This window comes from Sceloporus occidentalis, unplaced genomic scaffold, assembly GCF_023333645.1.
Source record: "Sceloporus occidentalis isolate IW3139 unplaced genomic scaffold, rSceOcc1.0.p SCAF_2, whole genome shotgun sequence".
NCBI lineage: Eukaryota > Metazoa > Chordata > Lepidosauria > Squamata > Phrynosomatidae > Sceloporus > Sceloporus occidentalis.
The window spans coordinates 119,532,542-119,551,703 of NW_028316982.1; the positions used below are offsets into that span (position 1 = coordinate 119,532,542).

Below are 19,162 nucleotides of genomic sequence, written 5' to 3' on the forward strand. Positions count from 1 at the left end.
ATTTTGGCTGGTCCAAGCAATATCTAGCTTAGAATTACATGCATCCCTAATGATGTGGTTCTCGAGCCAGTGGGTTCTATGCATTGTAGGAATAGGAGGAATTTTTGGTCCACATTTCTAACTTTATTGAATGAAGAGAGTAAAGTAATAGAATGGATAATATGCTCAATAGTGAAACCAAAAATAATTCTACATTATAACCTTTGATCTCTAATTCTTTTAAGGTATGCTTATCAATTTCTTTTCAGAAGCAATCTAGGTTTGCCATATTGTGTATAATGTAGAATTACCTTGTATAGTGAAATAGAAGGTGACTTTCCTTTGTTGTATTTAATAGGAACAATTTCATAATAAAGCTAAATAATACCTTGAAGGCACCAGATCTCATTTTGACTTTGGAAGTTAAGCAGGGTCTGGCCTGGTTAGTACTTGAATGAGGCTCCTCCAGGGAATACCAGGTATTGTAGGCAATATTTCAAAGTAAGACAATGGCAAACCACCTCTGAATATTCCTTGCCTGAAAAAAAAACCTTATTATATTCATGGGGTCACCATAGGTCAACAGTTGACTTGAACACATGCACACACATTGACACATATGGTCATGACAACTTCCATCAACTACAGCTTGTCCCAGAAAATGGCATGCTCATTCTGCAAGTTAGATGTAAGGAAAAAAATTATATTAATGGCCTTCTTGTGCATTAAATAATTTTAATCTGGTCCTCAGCAATGAAAAAAAACAAACTGCCCTTATTCCATATATGAGTGGCATGCCCTCGAGTACAAAGGTCTGTCAATTAGTCCACAGGCTAAGGTTCCCCCCCCTCCATTCAGACAGCTGCTCCACTCCAAATGTCTTATGATTTTCAAAAAGATGGAACATTAAGACATTGATTATAATCGATGGAAATCTGCCATTCAAAGAAATAAGTAAAAATAATCTCTTGGGTATATCAAGGTCCTGGTTTTGGAATTTCATATACAGAATAGCTAGAACATAAAAAAGCTATGTTGTATCATACCAAAAGTACAGTGGGACCTTGTTATCCACTACAGTTTTGTTCCAGGACCCACCCACCCACCCACCCCTGCCAATTGATACCAAAATTCATGGATGCTCAAGTTCCATTAAATAGAGATAGTAAAATGTGCCCATTACATAAAATGGCAAAATCAATGTTTGCTATTTAGAATTTATACTTATTTTGAATATTTTCAAGCCATGGATGCTTGAATCCATGTATCTGTGGATACAGAGGGCCTACTAATCCAACATTAGGGGCTACCACTTGCTTGTGCAAAGTTCACTCACAATCATGGGTAGTTGTACACTCTCTTCCACTTCCATCTCACTCTCCTCAACAATTGGTACACAAAGGAATACTGTACCTGACACTAAAATGATATATAGTCACCTTGATTGATAGTCACTGATCAACCTATTCTCCATGAATTCATCCAATCCCTTTTTAATGCTATCCAGGTTGGCAGCCATAATGACATCTTGTGATACTCAGCTTCACAGTTTAACTATGGGATGTGTGAAGCAGTACAGTACTTCCTTTTATCTGTCTTGAATCTCTCACCATTTAGCGTGAGTGGATGACTTCAGGTTCTAACCCTATGAGAGAAAGACAAAAGCTTTTCTCTATTTACATTCTCGACATAATTCATAATTTTATTCACCTCTGACATGTCTTCCCTTACTCAGTTTGAATGCTGGTCATGGAAGCATTTGTACCATTGCTCACAGTGTTCTCCTGAGTCGTCTCTCTGGGATGAGACTTGGACATAACTACACAGGCCAAATAACATGGCCTTACATAGTTTTCACAAACTAGGTTTCTGCACAAGTATGAAACAGAGACAAAACATAGGCCTGTTACAGACTGCCAAAATAAAGCTGCTTCAGGTCTCTTTGGAGGTATGGTATTTAAATGATGCATGCATCCTATGAATCCGGAAGCTGCACCAAAAGCTGCACTCCGGTGCTTAGGAATGGAGTGTGGCTTTGGCACGACGTCCAGACTCTTAGGACCCATGCATCGTTTAAATAGCATACCTCCAAAGAGACCCGAAACAGCTTTATTTTGGCAGTCTGCAACAGGCCATAGACTAAATTGCAAGAGATATGAGGTGTTGCTATGTAGTTCCTCCTTTGAAAGAACTACATATGTCAGTTCAACTCCTCCTTGAATTTGTAACAATGACATAAAATAGTGGAGGATGAACTTAAGAAAGAAAGGGTGTGCAGCAAACTTTGAGTCCTCTTTTAAAATTATATTTTAAAATATTTTGCTTGCTGCACATTCCTTATTTCCACAGATAACTGAAATAAATTTATGATGCGATCCTGTACACACTTACAGTGGGGATGTCCTATTGAACCTACTGGAACTTACCTCTGAGTACAGAGGTCTGGGACTGCATTAAATTTTTTACAATCAATAGTCATGTTAGAAAGTCTGGAGCAAAGTAGGGTTAGAAATGAAAATAAATATTACCTGCTAATAATGACAATTTCCCTCCACTTCCATTTAATTACTTGAAGAAAGAAATGCACAGTTCCCTATAGTATTTTTATTTTAGTTTCCAATTGTATATTTAATGTGACACTAATTTGTAATTTCTGTTTTACAAAGCAAATAGACATTGTTCTGAATCTGTGGTGACAACGTGAGCAAAACTGTGCAACCTCTCAGCTCAACAAACAATGTGTGTTAACAATGGCTGGTAATGCGGTATCCACCTGGAACACCATTTGCCTCAAGCCCAATAAAATGAATGAGAGTTTTATTATAGCTTGTCTGTTCTTGCACTCCTATACATTTCCATGAGATTTGCACAGAAAAAAGGAGTCCTGGTGGATAGTGCCTCTAGTCCTCAGTGCTTTGATAGCTGCAGTTGGATGCAGCCAGTGCACAGAGTAGGAGGAAATGTCAGACCTGCTGAGACAATGCCTCTTAATGCAGAAACAAATAGTATGTGACAAGGCCCAGGGGCTTGAAAAGAAAACAAATAGTTTGTCCCTGTTCACTCCAAACTGAATGGTATACTTGACATTGGCCTCTAGACAAGCAGCATTCTCAGCAAAGGGTCATTATCATTAGTGTCCGTGATCACACACCCAAACCACAGAGGGTCTGCTGAGTTCCCAGTTTGTTGCCAAGGAGAATTTCATAACCCTGAGGATTTGCCTTAGTTTCAGCATCCTCCCCTGTCTTCACCCCTTGCCAACCAAAAACAGGACATACTAAACTAGTTGTGAGATTGATGCCAAGGTCCAGCAAAGTGGCAGAGAAAAAGACAGCATCTCTGTGAGGTTTGTGAAAATGTCATGAGACTCGCTTATGAATAAATACAGAAATGCAGTCATAAAGTGTATATTTAAATTATGTTTGCCGTGTTTATCTCGCTGTAATTTGGCAGGGAAGGGGACTCACAAACATATGCTGGATTCTGCTTATTCAATGAAGTGCTGAACTATATGCATTATACACCACCCTTCCTTTTAATGCCAAGGGCATGCATGAAGCAGGCAAGGATATGCATTCAGTAAATAAGCAGGATTTAATATTAGATTTAGTATTAGTTATAACTCATGCCCAGGGCAGGAAACAATAAAGCAGCTCTTTTGCTAGGTCCTTCTTTCTTCCAGACTGTAAAGAGTATCTGCAAAAAAAAAAATATGTATCTAACTACTTGTGGATAGGGCTGCCATAATTGTCCACTTTTACCAGGGACAAAATGTAGGACAAATTCAAGACCAAACTGTAGGGCAACTGCAGGACAAAACTCAGCTCAAAATGTAGGACATTTAAGGTCCACCATTTTTCTTCAATGTCCTACATTTTGGGCTGAGTTTTGTCCTGCAGTTGCCCTACAGTTTGGTCTTGAATTTGTTCCACTTTTTGTCCCTGGTAAAAGTGGACAATTATGGCAACCCTACTTGTGGAGGACACACAAGTTTATGCATTGGTACATCTGCAGGGAAACAACAAACCAAACCTGGAAGGTAGCAACCACTGATTCCATGTGATAGGAAGCATAAATTAACTGTTACATTTCTGTGGGTATTGCACAAGTCTCAGTATCCCAGCCACCTCCTTCATATATACTTTAATACTATAGTAGTGTGTCCTCCTATGTGTTACATATCAGTGCATGTTTCAATCATGTAATAAACTACAAGAAACACTTATTCTTTTCATGATTATATACCTCTACCTGCGGGTTTTAGAATGAGTCCAAGGGCTTCTGTTTTTGATGAGCAAGTCTGGATGTGTGCACAATTAATATCCATTTTTAATTCACAGCAACACAATTAGATTTTAAAAATAATTCTAAGTGAAAATCTTAACTGCAGAGGGGTGTGTGCTAGTTCTGTTCAGACATTATTCAGCATGCTTTTTGTCAAGAGAGGAATAGGGGAGGACCCAGCTTCCTGCTACCTCTGTTGCTACTTTCCTCATATATAAAGAGGCAAGTCTGAAGAGCAGATTCCTGTTCATTTGTAGGATCTCTGCATCTTGCTTGCATGAATAGCTTTCCTATAGATGGGAACCTCTCCTCTTCTCGTGCATTGCATTCTGTGTGAGCAAAGTAACCATAGACAGGGAAGAAACTGGCACTTCCATGTCCCACATTGAAGAAAGTGTAGTGAGTAACGCCTGCAGAAAGCTGGTGAAATTCTAGACTGTTCAAACATAGATAATCTGTATCACCTCAGCACCTACCTAATGTTCACCTTTACGCTGGTTTACTTGCCTTAGTTATCTAGTTATCTTAGTTATCTTCCAGACCAGGCTTGAATCATTTAAGACTGAAAGAGTGGGAATTTTTGGCTTGCAAAATAAATAAATAAATAAATAAATAAATAAATAAATAAATAAAATCCCATGCATCTGATGAGTGGATCTGTACATACTTAGGCCCTTTTCAAGTTTATTTAAAAATTACAAATGGATGAAAACAGAAATTTACAGATGCCAGAATAGACACGTTTGTCCATCCTTAGGTCCTGAACAAAATTAAGAGGGGGTATGATGTAGTAGATAAGCATGTTTCCATTCAGTGTAAAGCTATAGCAAGACATAAATGACTAGCCTCAATTTGATGGCTAGATCAATGTTATCAGTAGATAAATGGGTTAAGAGTGTAAGTGCAGAGTGAAACATGTACATTTCTTTCCTTAGCACTGTGCACTTTTTACCTGACAAAGCTGCCTTCACATGTGCTCTGATACCTTGAAAATTTCATCACTGATTAAGCTCATGAAAGTAAAGGTCAGCGAGGAAGTGTCATTAGTGCAACACACACACACACACACACACACACACACACACACACACGGCCACAGATTCTCATTACAACCCAATGCCATTGGTACAGAGTGGAGAGGGTCATGAGGAATGGCTAATGTTAGCTGACAAATGTTGGGTGTATAAGTCACAAAACATTTGCTGAGTTCCATCAGAGCAGCGTGACAACCTTTGCAGCCAGTCCCAGTGAGCTGCTACAGTAGTCAGCGGAGTTTGCCTGTGACAAGCCGTCAGTCTTGGCTTGGTAGAGCTTTGGAGCGCCAGTCAAAGCAGTCAGAGAAGATTGAAGTGACAGAGACCCACTGAGCAAATAGCGAAACATGCAGCACATTATGAAATATTCAGCTGGGGTGTAAAAGCTCTAAATGCTTTTTCAATTATTAGCACCTGCATTTGCTGCCTACATCTAACACTAACAGCATGTTAATTGCCACAATTTGTTAGGGCGGTTGTAAGGGAAAATGTGAAAGGCATGAGCCATCACCCACTGCATTTAGATACGGTACACTTGCAAAGTGCCCACCCCTTCCCCACCGCAGTCCCATTCCAAAAAACAAAACAAAACATACCACAAACAAACCAAAGCCATCACTATATTTAGTCTTTGAGAACCAGAAATTACATATTGTACAGTCAATGTAAAACAGTCACAAAGAACACAATTGTATTCTCTTGGTGGGAGACTGTTGCTAAATATTTTCCACAAATATAAATTGGAAATATAGGTCTCAGTCACAAACTTGTCTGGGCTGTTGAGCCACTTCCCATTATAAAGGAGCGGTATGTGCTTCTGTGTATGTAAAATTATGTTGAGAAGAAAGACTCCATGCAGAGACAAAATTTCCACAACTTATTCCCCCTTTTGGAGAAAGAGGCCTTTAGAGAAGACAAGTAGTGGACTTAGTACTGTGAGCTTCTGGTATCCACTGGGGCTTGGGTCCAGGACTCGTCCCTCATACCAAAATCTGTGGATGTTCATGTCCCGTCATATACAATGGTGTAGTAAAATGGTGTCCCTTATCTAAAATAGCAAAACCAAGATGTGCTTTTTGGATTTTTTAAAAAAATATATTTTCAAACCGTGGATGATGGAATTCATGGATGCAGAATCTATTGATATGGAGGGCCAAATGACATTCCCCCCTTTTTCTGTCTCTCAATTCTGTTTCAAATTGTTTTTGTGCCTTGTGGATAATGTGTATTTGTGTAATTTACGCAACACTTTGTCCTTTTTTTCTAAAGGAAAAATAAAGCAAACCCAGTGGATATGTTTCCATGTCACACAGAGTTATCTCAGACATTTAGGTGGACCTTTGCCATTGTATTATAGCATATAAAGAAGAGGAGGGGGACCAACTGCACAGAATTTGGAGGATATCCCTCCAAAAACCCCTCCACATCCCAGTCAGCCATCTTCCGAAGAATGGGGAGAATGAAATCTTCTGCAGAGGGAGCTCCCAAGACCCAATCTCAGGAGCAGTTTTTCAGCCTGCGTTTGGGTCTGCAAGCAGTAAATCCAGCTCCTCAGACATATTGCTCCCAGTAGTCTCTGAACTCAAGGGGTGTGAGCAAAAGTGTCAGCTGTGTTGTATGGGCTGTACACCCAAATCAATATGTTTAAACATGTCCCACTGAAGATGCCAGCCACAGATGTAGGTGGAACATCAGGAATAAATTCCTCCAGAACGCTGCCCCATAGCCTGGAAAACCCACAGAAAACTATAAACATGTTTAAAATTGCACTCTTAAAAGGAATAGGCCAGGACTAGACAGGATAGCCCAGGACTTGTCAATAGAGTGTATGGAACATGTTATTTTAGTTTCTTGTCATTTCCATAGTGCTCTGGCTCAGTTCTCCTTAAAAATAAAATTGTGATTTCACATATCCTTGTTAAAATGTAGTTGGACCACTGAGAGTCTCGCCTTGCCATAAATCACACAATCCCCAGAATGCAAAAAGGCCAAATCTGTGGAAAGAATGAATGGTGGCATTAGAATAGAAAGTGGAGGAAAGTCCTTTTTGTTCTTTGGACTTTTCCTTCCATTTCCAGGTCAGTCAGAAGAAGTTCCAAAGTTGAACATGCCAATTGAATGTGTTTAGAGTACTTGTAAATGGCTGCAAGGGGAGTAGTGCTCTTTAAAATATAATGCTGGCTATCTCACAGCAGGTTTGCTGGAAAAGGGATTTGTGGTTTTGCTTTAGGCTGTTGTCTTCCAGGCAGGCTTTTTGGGTTTGCAGCTGTAGCATGGCATTTAGTGTCGCTCTTGAGTTTAATTGATGATAAGTGGCATTATATGCTCCGCAAAACCTTGAAAAGATTGTACTTTCCTCTGTGCTTTAACTCAGGCGCATATAATTTTTGCCATAAGAACAGCAAAGCTATTTATATGGTTAGAGATATAGATGTGAGAAAAGTAGCTTGGTAGCTGCTATCAAGCACGTGTAATTGGTGTCTTATTTCCTGGCATAAATTTGGGGCTATTGCTATGCACCAAAAAACTACAACCTCTAGCAATTAATGTTAAAATAATCTTAATATTGAGGCTTCCCATGATTTTCAAAGATTCTCACTTAGCTCTTTTTTATTAATTTCCCAAGCTGCACTCAACCTGATAGTGGACAGCTAGATTCAGGATGAACACATTCATTACATTTGGTCAAAATCCTAGGGAGACATTCTGGGGCGATGGATTAATTTAAAGCAACTCTTCAAATGTGAAGGTTACATGATTACACTAAAATTGTGGTTTCCAAAACATTCTAGCTTTAGAAACATTTTTCTCTTCAATATACCACAGCAAGAAACTAGGGCCTGTTACAGACTGCCAAAATAAAGCTGCTTCGGATCTTTTTGGAGGTATGCTATTTAAATGATGCATGGGTCCTAAGAGTCTGGAGGTTGCGCCAAAACCACACTCTATTCCTAAGCACTGGCGTGCAGCTTTGGTGCAGCTTCTGGATTCTTAGGGTGCATGCATCATTTAAACAGCATACCTCCAAAGAGACCCGAAGCAGCTTAATTTTGGCAATCTGTAACAGGCCTAGAAACCTTTTGCCACAGAATCAGTACAGATTAGGGATCAGGAATGTGCATTTCATTCATTTTGTCTTTTGATAAGAACTTTTAAAAAATAACAAACTAGTTCACAATTAACCAGAGAGAAAATGATGTATTTTCCCCCTAATATTTGAGAAAGCACTACTGACCAGTTCATTCATTGATGGAGATGGCTTTTAAAGGTCTGGCGTAGAATCCCTGTGTATTTAGATGTGTTTGTGGGGCTGAATTAGGGTTGCCACCCAAAAGATGTCCTTCATCTTTTGCAGCTATAGGCAGAGTCAACATGACAGTCTCCATACAGAAAATAGCTATAGCTACTGAATTTAGTTAGTGTAAATAGTTTTAAAAAAATAATTCAGTGATGTTTTAATAAGATTTTTTTCAAAATATGTAAATATATTTCTAAATTAGACTGAAAGTATGGGAAATCTGAAAAATACAATTGTAGGAGAAGGTGGCACTCACCATTTCATCAGTCCATATTGTAGAGTATTCTGTGGTATATTGTAGGGTGTACACTTGGTTTGCAGTGGACAGTGAACAAACCCATTGAGGCTCTCTTATGACCAACTTCACATTTACCCAATGCCTCAATGGAGAGCAGTATGTCCTCCACCAAATCTTTCCTTCCTTGCTAATCTTCTAGTTGATGGACCCTTACTTACCATCCTTTATCTTTACAGATATGTGGTATATGCAAATGCCCAACTTTACCATGCAAAAGAATGAGTCAATCACATTAAATAGTATCATCATCATTGAAGAGAAGCAAAACTAGAACAGGTTAATAGTGATACTTAAATCAAAATGCCACGACAAATTAAAGGTGGCAAAACTGTTGCTTTAGCCATCCCTCTATGGAAAAAGTATTCCACAAATGGCTGGTTTGAGGTTAACAAACAAATACTCTCACTTTTTCATGATCACACAACACACCTTTCATCATCAATGTACTTGGAGAAAAGTCTCTAATGAAGAAGACATTAAGGTAGCCTGATGATCTTCTATCAGGATTCCTAAACACAGTCTGAAACTGTGTCCTAGTCCATCAGACTTCATCTTCCCAGAAGCAAATCCCTTTGCATCATGAAGGAACGTGTACACCTAGATGTAGCAGGAGTTCTCAGGTGGAGTCTTCTTCTTTGGAGGTTTTTAATCAGAGGCTGAATGGCCATATGTTGGGAGTGCTTTGATTGTATATTCCCCAAGGGGCTGACCTGGAGTAGATGGCCCTTGTAGTCTCTTCCAACTCTGTAATTCTAGGATTCTGTGTTACCTTTATGCCTTCCTTCTGAGTTAAACATATGTCGGGCTTGTAGAAAAGTAGGAATGTAAGGATGGTGTCAGAAATCTGGACGCTTGTATTACTTTTTCAAAGCTGGAAGCTCAAGAAAGCATGGACGGTGTGGTTTGTTAGGAATATAGGTTGTGGAAGGCAAAATGTGGCTTTACAGTCCTACTGTGTCTTGATTTGCTTTCAGTGTGTGAGGGTGAAAAGCCTCATCATCATTGTCATCATCATCATTGTTGTTATTTTAGTGCAAGAAATGCTTTGAAGGTTGCCGCAAATACTACTGCTGTCATAGAAAATGGGCATTGTTGTTTAGTATTAAAATCATGTATTCTGGATGTGGGCATTTGTTAGTCAGTTTGCTATAAAATGACACACTGCTGAATCTTTAAAGGGCTTCAGTTTGGGAAAGCAAAATATGATTGGGCAAATTGCTAAAATATTTAAAGTGCAGCCTGTTAAAGCTTTTACTTCGAAGAACGTCATGTCAGAAGTTATATGTATTATAAGGAAGCAATTGGCTTTCTATCCTCATGCTAGTCAGTCAGCATGGGGATTTCATACCTATCCCTTCTACTTCACTGCAGATGCTAATGGAGATTCTTGTGATGTTTATTTGGGTAAGGAAGGAAGAGAAGGGGAAAACATTTATGTATCTTTAGGGTATGGAAAGATGAGTTTGGCTAAGTTTATTATTTTTACTGAATATTTATTATGACTATGTCTTCTTTTCCCTCCTATCCTCTTATTTCCCCACTATTAAAGCTAATTGAATCTTTTCATTAGCCTCTTCAAAGCAGATTTGTCAAAGCATATTACATGAACTGCTGCTTGTTATGACTTCCATTGATATTGATTCTGATGTATTTTTTTTTCTTTAGACATGATCCCTTATTAATACCTGGCAATGAACAAGTAGACAACATGGATTGCAATGTGAAAAAATATGATTCTACAGGAATGTTTCATTGGTGTCCTGCCAAGGAGATTGACAAAGTTATTTTGGTAGGTATCTCAAGTAACACGGGCTAAAACATTTCATATAATTAGACTAAACTATGTTGAATTTGTTAGCAATTTTTTATTATTGTATATACTCATGTATAAGTCTAGAAATTTTACTAAAAAAAATATCACCCCAAAATCCTGAGTCAATGTATCCACAAGTCAGTGTAAGTACTGTACCTCAACTCTTATTTTTTTAAAAAGAACCATCCCCTTCTTTGAGTAGAGCAATGAAAGGCAAGAGCTTAGTTCATCTTGGGAGTATCTAAAAAATGCCCTCTAGTCCTTCTGCCATAGTGACACTTCTGACCTGAAATAGTGGCAGCCTCCTTTGAGGCTTCACCTAAAAGGAGTGTCAAAAAGAATCAGGCTTTGAAGGGTCTGAATATGTGTATATTTTTCAGCTTTTCTGTTTAAAATCAGGCAAAGATCACATTAAAGACTGTATTTGTAAGTTCTTTGGCATTGTTTTCCTTTGTTTTGTCAATTACATCCTTTATTACATACCCCCCGGGTTTATCTTCAGCATACCCACAGGCCATATCAGAAATCCACAATAATGGCCCCCAAACCTGTCTTCAACTTATACACTTGGACAACTTATAGTTGACTATATAGTTGGGTACCTTGCTTATAAACAAGTAATACATGAATAATAGGAGGAGAAATCTATTGACTGTATGACTTGCCTAGTCGGTTTTAATTCTTGTTGTTAGGTCTATATTGTTCTTGGATGTGCAGGGCTTTGAGAGTCTCTGTGCCATGTCTACATCCAATGCTTCACGATGCGTGATATCATCATTTACCATAGTTAGGCACAGCTTACTTCCAGAGCATTTGTAAAATGTATAATCCACTTGTTTAAGAGTTGGTTTATACATGTCCTTTGTAATAGATTCTCCATAACTGTGCCCTCAGCATGGCGGAGTCTTCACAATATTAATTTTCATGTCAAAGTAAGCATTATGAATGTTATTTATGAGTTATCTCATTTATCTTTAATTAATCTAATTGATGTAGCTTTGATTACCACAATGAAAATTATGATATTATTCTCAGAAATATCCATGGGTGACCTTTGAACCATGCATTACTGTACACTGATTGATCATCAAGGGAATTTTCCATAGAGCGAGCATAGAAATTCTCCTTTCAATTCCGTTAAATGGCAGAATTTAAGAATATTGCTAGATCAAAACATCATTATACATTATGCATTTTTATACATACTGGCTTGTCTTTCAGAATCAGGTGCAGAAGAAGATTATTTATATTCCAATCCTCACAGCTACCAGCATATTTATCTATATTTAATAAATGATACTTTGGCTTCATACATTTTTAGGCCAAATGCAGACTTTCTGAAATGGGATTGTTGCTGAAGACAGCATTTTCCTATTGAATTCTGCCCCATTCATTCTGTACCATGTAGGAACTCTCTATGCCATGAATGACATGATGTTAGGTGTTTCTCTCTGCTTCTATCCTGCATCATTGTCTGGTGGTTGAAGATGTTACTACATAATAACAAATTAGTACTATTTTCAGCAACTGCCCTATATCTTCTGTAGCATCACACTTTATGCTGGGACAAGCAAGCAGAAGTATGAAGCTACTATCTGGAGCTTTTTCCATCTTCCTTTTATTCATTGTAGGGGTAGCCATCATATTTACTCAACTAATTAAATATAATTAGTAGGCCTCTCCTACTTTGTTCGGTTCAGTGAAAGTTTGTGCCATTTTTGTTCATGCACTTTCATCAAAGAGTAGCAACTCCACTTCTCATAGACAAAACTGATGATCTATGAAATGAACTCCCTGGTGGGTCTTCACTTTGTTGTAGTTCAGGCAGCTTTTTCAATGTCTGCTTTCTCAAGATTTCTCTGTACTGCTGAATGTTGCAACCAATAATGGTGACAGCTCTGGTTTACTCTAACGATTGCAAGACAAAGCCTTGTTCCCTAGGTTCCTTGGGGAGTGTGTATAATAACCGTGACATTGTCTAGAATTGTAATATTGACATTTGAGCAATCAATAATCCAGTCAATTCCGCTGAGTAAATTGTTACGAATTTGATTCAAAACTGTTTAAATTGATATGCATTCCACAGTGTTCATTAGACCACCAGAGACAACTTCCCCATACATAGTTAAATAACTGAGGGCGACAGATGTCAGCTAGAATATTTTAAATGTATTTCAAATAGATATGACGCTAATGACCTTAATGTTCCACTTCAAAAAGTTTGCATGTTTAAAAAATGACATTAAGGGTGCCCTCCTTGTCTGGTTGTGACTTAACATTCATTTACTCCATTTTCACAGGAAAGCACATGTGTGTGTGTGTGTGTGTGTGTGTGCATGCGCATGCACAGCCCTTTTCATAGCAAGCATACACTTCACAGCTTAAGCTCAGTTAAACATAGTCAGAATCTACCTTGTCAGGAAATTAAATAAAACACCCCAAAACAAAACAGAAATCTTTTTGTGAGCAAACTAACCCCTTAAGCTAGGTATGGACAAGTTTCAAACAAGAGGTTACCCTAGATACAAATACTAGCCTCAACTCTCTTTAAAAATCATAATGTGTTTCCAGGCTTAATTGTTTCCAGTTAATTCAATAGTTAGTTAATATCTGTTTCTTTCTAGTACTGGCAGTTGTCTGGGTGTGCTTAACTACATACTTTATGTGTGTGTGCATGCACAGGAGAGTTACCATTAGAACAAAATGCTATTACACAGCATTGGCTGTCCTGCGTTTCAGATCTTACCAGTTATTATTAATTGGAGGTATGAAAGTAAGGGATATACATGGGCAGCAAAACACTCCACATACAACCAGTATTTTGATTGTTGTTCTGTGTTGCTATTGTTTAACTTGTTCTTGGTTCATCCAAATGACAAGTAATGTGCAATCAAAGAAACCCTGGGTGTTCACACACACAGTTTTATGCTATCTGTTCATATCCATTATTGACATTCTGCCCAGAGTCTTTCCCACGTTGTTGTTTTCTACAGCACATCAAAGCACATTGTGCCTTAAATAATTTTGGAGACCAAAAAAAAAGATGTTTCTTGCTCCCAAGAAGTTTACAGTTACAAACAAACAGAAGGAAAGATAACAGAGAGGCCAGAAAGATAGATAGAAACAGAGAGATAGAATCAAAGGTAGTAGAAGGTGACTGTGGAAAGTGTGAAGTAGTAATTAAAAACTAGTTACACTTCACAGTGAGGATTATGACATGGCATTTGATGAAATTTGAAGACAAACATAAATGGAGTGGAGAAGAGAGAGAAGTTCATATTCAGGGAGGGAATCCCACATATAGGTAACAACACAAAGAAAGTGCAGGTACTTTGTAAGTGCATGAAATATTCCTGTGCTTAGGAGTTCTATAGAGGGACTTACCTCTCCAATGGTAATATTGTGTATGTGTCCATGTGTATGTATGTGCATGTTTTGATGGTAGGATTAATTTACATATGCAAAAGCTACTACAACAGAGTTTTCCTGGACTGTACAGTAATGAAATGTGTTATCTGCATCATTTTGCTGATAATAATTTGAGACTACAGTAATTTACTTTGATCTCTCTGACAGCAAAGCAAATATGTAGACCTGGTAAATAACACATACAAATAAGGTTGCATTCACTCTCTCTCTCCAGCTTGTTGTTCATTATTACAGAGAGGGGATTTGAGCAGTCTTCTGTTTGTTGTCCTTTAGCCACTCTTTACCACCTCCTGTGCCATTTATGCAAAGAAAAAGATGAGAGAGATCAATATGTTATTTTAATACTGCAACATTGGTCCATCCGTGGCACAGTGGAGTCCTGGTGACACAGTGGTTAAATGCCTGTACTGCAGCCACTCACTCACATACCACAAGGTTGCGAATTCAATACCAGCTGGGACTCAGGCTCAATTCAGGCTTGCCTCCTTCCAAGGTCGCTAAATGAGTACCCAGCTTGATGGGGGCAATTAGCTTACAGTTGTAAACTGCTTAGAGATTGCTTAGAGTGGTATGAAGCGATATATAAATGAAGCTGCTATTGCTATTGCTATCCATCCCATCAGAATATCTGGCTGCCAGCAATAAATCATGCAGTAAACCCAAAGTAATTTGATGGAAATCATACAATTTATATTAGGGATGATTTACACATTTTCCTTCTATGCATGATTTCTATGTTTGAATACCTTCAAATATTAAAGTTGCATATAGCATGTCACTCCTCCTTTTCACTTCTGTGTGCATGTTTTCATGAGCTGTGTTAATCGCATACTGACTGTCTACTAGACAGTGAGACCAGCTCTGAGTTTCTGAGATGAGACTGATATCCCACATGCCAGCAATGCAGGATAGCACAGTGGGCCCTTGTTAGGGTTTCAGTTCCAGGATCCCCGTGGATAACAACATCTGTGAATGTTCAAGTCCCATTAAATATAATGGAAAAGAAAAATGCTGTTTCTACAATGAAATAGAAAATCAAGGTTTGCTATTTGGAATTTATACTTTTTTTGAATATTTTCAAGCTGTGGATACTTGAATCCGTGGATAAAAAAATCCGTGGATAAGGAGAACTGACTGTATTGGACCAATTACCTTGCTGTCCCCCTTCCTGTTCCATTTCCTCAAAAGTACTGACTGTGTTGTCAATACTCACAATTACTAAAATAAAATAAGAAATAAGTAATAACTTTCTGATGTTACCATGCCTGTATGTGCATTGTAGGTTTGCATGGCATTGTTATTTTCCAGAAATCTTTTTTCAACTCTGTATTGTTCTCCTCCTTCAATTTGTTTTCTTTTTCCAGACCCGCAGTGAAGCAGCCATGACAGTGTTAAGTGGCCATGTGGTTGTCTGCATTTTTGGAGATATGACATCAGCACTGATTGGACTAAGAAACTTTGTGATGCCATTAAGAGCCAGCAACTTCCACTACCATGAGCTCAAGCACATTGTGTTTGTGGGATCCCTTGAATATCTGAGAAGGGAATGGGAGACAATGCACAACTTCCCCAAGGTCTCAATCTTGCCTGTAAGTCCAAAGCCCCTGCTTTCCCTTTCTCTCGCTCACTCACTCTGTTTTTCTTTAAAGACACCAACTGAACAGAATTGCACTGGCTTTGATCTTGGGCTTCCTTGTTTTACTGTTGCTTAGTTATAGGCCTCAGGACTTGGCCTTTTCTTTGTTTGTTGTATCTATGAAAACTAAGCCCTGAGAGACCTTATTAGAAGAAATTTGCCGACGTACTCAGTCCCTTGTCAAGGATGAATTTCAGCTGCTATCAAATATGTTTGCTGTGTTATCTATTGAACACTTGCTTGAGTGCCCTGCATGCAGCCGATTTTGATGTTATGATTTTTTTGACAGCATGACAGTCATTACTTATGGCATTATTTATGCCTATGAAACCTTTGAAAACATTTTGTATTATTTGTCTATCTACCTAATCTATTGGCATCCATAAAGACCTTCGAAAGGCCAGCCTGCTGGCTTTGCTTTATTTAACATCCTGACAGTGGCATTTCATCTTTTTAAGGGAATGTGCCACCAGATAATATAATTTTTTTTCATAGCAAAATAAGTCCAGAATTCAAAGGGCCCCAATTCTTCAGTGCTCGGTGTCAGCATTTCTGCCTCACTGCTAACTATAGTGGAAATTTCTGTTAGACTGCTTTTTACACCCAGCGAACAAGGTGCAAGGCAGCAAGAGAATCACAATGATTTCCACATCAAATGTTTTCCATGCATATTGTGTGTTCCCCTTCCCCCTCTCTCAGTCTCCTAAAAGGGACATAACTTTAAAGCCAGACAGTACTGTAAGATTACATGTCTGTCCAGGGCTGTTTCGTATCACAATTCACCCTTTTGTTACAAGCCACAAAAATTAACAGGAATTCACCATGCAGAGCACCTCTTTGTGATGCCCCCTTTCACTAAGTTGTTGAACATGCAACAGCTATATGTTGAGCACATAAGCTGTGCTGTGTTCCATATGGTTCATTTTCACATTCCAGGAATTCTTGTGTTAGGTACTGAACCCCCAGAAAATATTAGCCTGACTAGCTGGCATAATATTGAAAAAGCCATTTATGGTCTGGGTAAGCATACGTTGCTTCCAAATAAACTCCAGTGAAGGAGCCAGCACGGCATAGTGGTTTGAATGTTAGACTGTGGCTCTGGAGACCAGGGTTTGACTCCCAGCTTGGTCATGAAGCCTAGTGGGTGACTTTGGGTAAGTCAGCCTCAGGGGAAGGCAATGACAAACCTCCTCTGAACAAATCTGGCCAAGAAAATCCATGATAACACCATTTTAGGGTCACCATATGTCAGAGATGACTTAAAGGCACACAACAACAACAAGCTTCAATGATGCTTTCTCCCCAGAACCAGTGATTTACATAAGCTTTTTGCTACCTCGGTAGTCTAGTAAGCAGTTTTGCTCCTGTAGAAGAGCATAAGAGCCAACATGGTGTAGTGGTTTGAGTGTTGGACTACAACTCTGGAGATCAGAGTTTGAATCCCTGCTCAGCCATGGAAACCCTGGGCAAGTCACATATTCTCAGCCTTAAAGGACAGCAAAGACAAACCCCTTGTGAACAAATTTTGCCAAGAAAAACCCCATGATACATTATGGCCTTGTAGGTGCTGTAAACTGAAAATGATATGAAGAAACACAACAAAAACAACAACAAGAAAGATTAGAATCATAGGATCATAGAATCATAGAGTTGGAAGAGACCACAAGGGCCATCCAGTCCAACCCCCTGCCATGCAGGAAATCTCAGTCACAGCATTACAGCACTCATTTCTGCTTAGTTAAGTGTCACCTTTTTCTTTGAAGTTCTTTGAATGTACAGGTTTTAAAATCTGTTCATTTAACCATAATTAAAATGACTGGGGAGGAAAGCTATTAACCTTTTTCACTGTACCTCTTAAGGTACTGCATGTTTTGTTTCTAAAACAAATTTTGTTTTTAGACCCTTTTCTCGATTGTTTTTGGGCACATAAACCATCCCTGCTGACATCATTATTCTACATGGTCCAATAATCCATGTGGCCGATATTCCAGCACACCCCTTGCTATGCTTTCAAAAGCCAGAACTTGCCACATGAGGGTGAATGAAATCAAGATGATTCTCAGACAAGATGCAGAGCACTGGCATTGTTCCGGTTCCTTGTTTGTTAGTAATAGCTTAACTGAGTATTGAAACTTAACACTAAAATGCTGCCATCAGCACCAACTACCCTTTAGATTAGCACATTTCTTCTATTCCCTGGCACATAGTTAGACCAGCTTAATGTCAGAGCATAAAATGGATACTTGTTAAATAATTTCCCAAAGCTCCTTCTCAGTATTTAATTTGTGTTTTTTTTCTGCCCCTTCTCTCTCTCTCTTTTTCTTTTTTCTCCCTCTCTCTCTTCTCTCCCTCTGCCGAAGGGTACACCATTAAGTCGAGCTGATTTAAGGGCTGTCAACATCAACCTCTGCGACATGTGCGTAATCCTGTCAGCCAATCAGAATAATATTGATGATACTTCGCTGCAGGACAAGGAATGCATCTTGGCGTCACTCAACATCAAGTCTATGCAGTTTGATGACAGCATTGGGGTCTTGCAGGCTAATTCCCAAGGTAAGAACTGCCCTATAATACTTCTCTGTAGTGCCTACAGGGGACAGGACCTGGCAAGAAGAATATCCTTCACTCAGTAATTCAAAGGGACCTTACATCAGCTTGCTTGACAGTTAAACCTGCTGATTGGTATGATGGGTTTTTAAGGGACAGTCGCAACACCGCACTGCGTGCACATGCAGAAAAGCAAATTTTTGGTGATCCTAGTGAGGGATCAGCAATTGACTAAGAGGAGAATTTTATTTCATTTCACTCTCAGATGGGCAATTGTTACATCTATATAATACTGCAGCCTGCAAGTTCGTAGCAATAAAGTCACATTGTTACACATCACATTGCCAGAGGTGGCTTGTCCTCACGCTGGATGCAAAATGGGATAATTGCAAATGCTGTCTGACAAGGGTGTTTGCTTTGTCCGCAAGATAGCAGCCAGATGTCACACAGGATGATAATGATGATGGTGATGGTGATGATGATGATGAAGATGATGATGACATGGCCACAGCTTTTAAACCAGAGAAAGAAAATGGAAATACGTTGTAAAAGGTTCTTCTGTAAAATCTGTGGGGAAATTATGATAGTTTCTTTACTGTTATTTCTAGATCAGAAAGCATAAATGATTAATACAACCCTTTCTTCTCACTTGACTCCCCACCCCTTTTTCACTAATGCTACCCAAGGTCATAGAACAGCACAAAACACATCCTAAACAACCCAAGCAAACATCCTTAAAAATGATAATTCATAAACAAGATTGGGTCTTTCCTGAGCACTTCCTGCCTAATTAAATATTGCAATATAGGAAACCCAAACAGTAAGAAAATATGCAGAATAAACA

The 19,162-nt window shown here is 38.8% G+C and overlaps 1 protein-coding gene across 15 annotated transcripts in view; it reads left to right on the top strand.

Moving 5' to 3' along the window:
- The window catches only part of LOC149318932 (calcium-activated potassium channel subunit alpha-1), a 627,293-nt gene that overhangs the window by 529,324 nt on the left and 78,807 nt on the right, over nucleotides 1-19,162 (top strand). For all 15 annotated transcript variants that reach the window (XM_089510711.1, XM_089510713.1, XM_089510714.1 and 12 more), the window contains 3 exons: nucleotides 10,559-10,682; nucleotides 15,500-15,724; nucleotides 18,132-18,324. In XM_089510711.1, coding sequence (XP_089366837.1) covers nucleotides 10,559-10,682; nucleotides 15,500-15,724; nucleotides 18,132-18,324 — 542 coding nt within the window. The remainder of the gene's footprint in view (nucleotides 1-10,558; nucleotides 10,683-15,499; nucleotides 15,725-18,131; nucleotides 18,325-19,162) is intronic.